We start from the raw sequence: 370 nt of genomic DNA, 5'->3' as shown, positions 1-370 counted from the left end.
CTGGCGCAAGCTCAAGCCTAGAACTGCTGGTCTGGAGGATTCCTGCTTCCGTTCTCCTTTGTCCCTTCCCTCTCCTGGGCCTTGGTTTCGTCGTCACTAAGTATACTGTGGCTTTGTGAAACTAATGAAATCTCATCTTGTTTTATTTACTCCACAGAAAAACTCTGCTTCGAGCTGGACTATGAGCCAGGTAAGGGCCTAGGTCAGGACGGGGGAGAGTGAGGAGTCTCTGAAAAGAATTTTCAAAGGGTTCCACACTGGACCCTACATACACTTATGTAAATGCGTATCACACAAGGTTCCACACTGGACCCTACATACACTTATGTGAATCCATATCACACAACATATGTGTGTATGTGTGTGTGCA

The 370-nt window shown here is 46.5% G+C and overlaps 1 protein-coding gene across 2 annotated transcripts in view; it reads left to right on the top strand.

The window, feature by feature from the left end:
• Positions 1–370, top strand: part of TRIM10 (tripartite motif containing 10) — a 10,814-nt gene that overhangs the window by 8,612 nt on the left and 1,832 nt on the right. For both annotated transcript variants that reach the window (XM_027776530.1, XM_006160314.3), the window contains exon 6: positions 158–190. In XM_027776530.1, the coding sequence (XP_027632331.1) occupies positions 158–190 (33 nt within the window). The remainder of the gene's footprint in view (positions 1–157; positions 191–370) is intronic.

Source organism: Tupaia chinensis, unplaced genomic scaffold, assembly GCF_000334495.1.
Source record: "Tupaia chinensis unplaced genomic scaffold, TupChi_1.0 Scaffold000678_1, whole genome shotgun sequence".
In the NCBI taxonomy this organism is placed as follows: domain Eukaryota; kingdom Metazoa; phylum Chordata; class Mammalia; order Scandentia; family Tupaiidae; genus Tupaia; species Tupaia belangeri.
The sequence above is the reverse complement of the archived record's forward strand: the minus strand, read 5'-3'. Positions and strand labels throughout refer to the sequence as shown.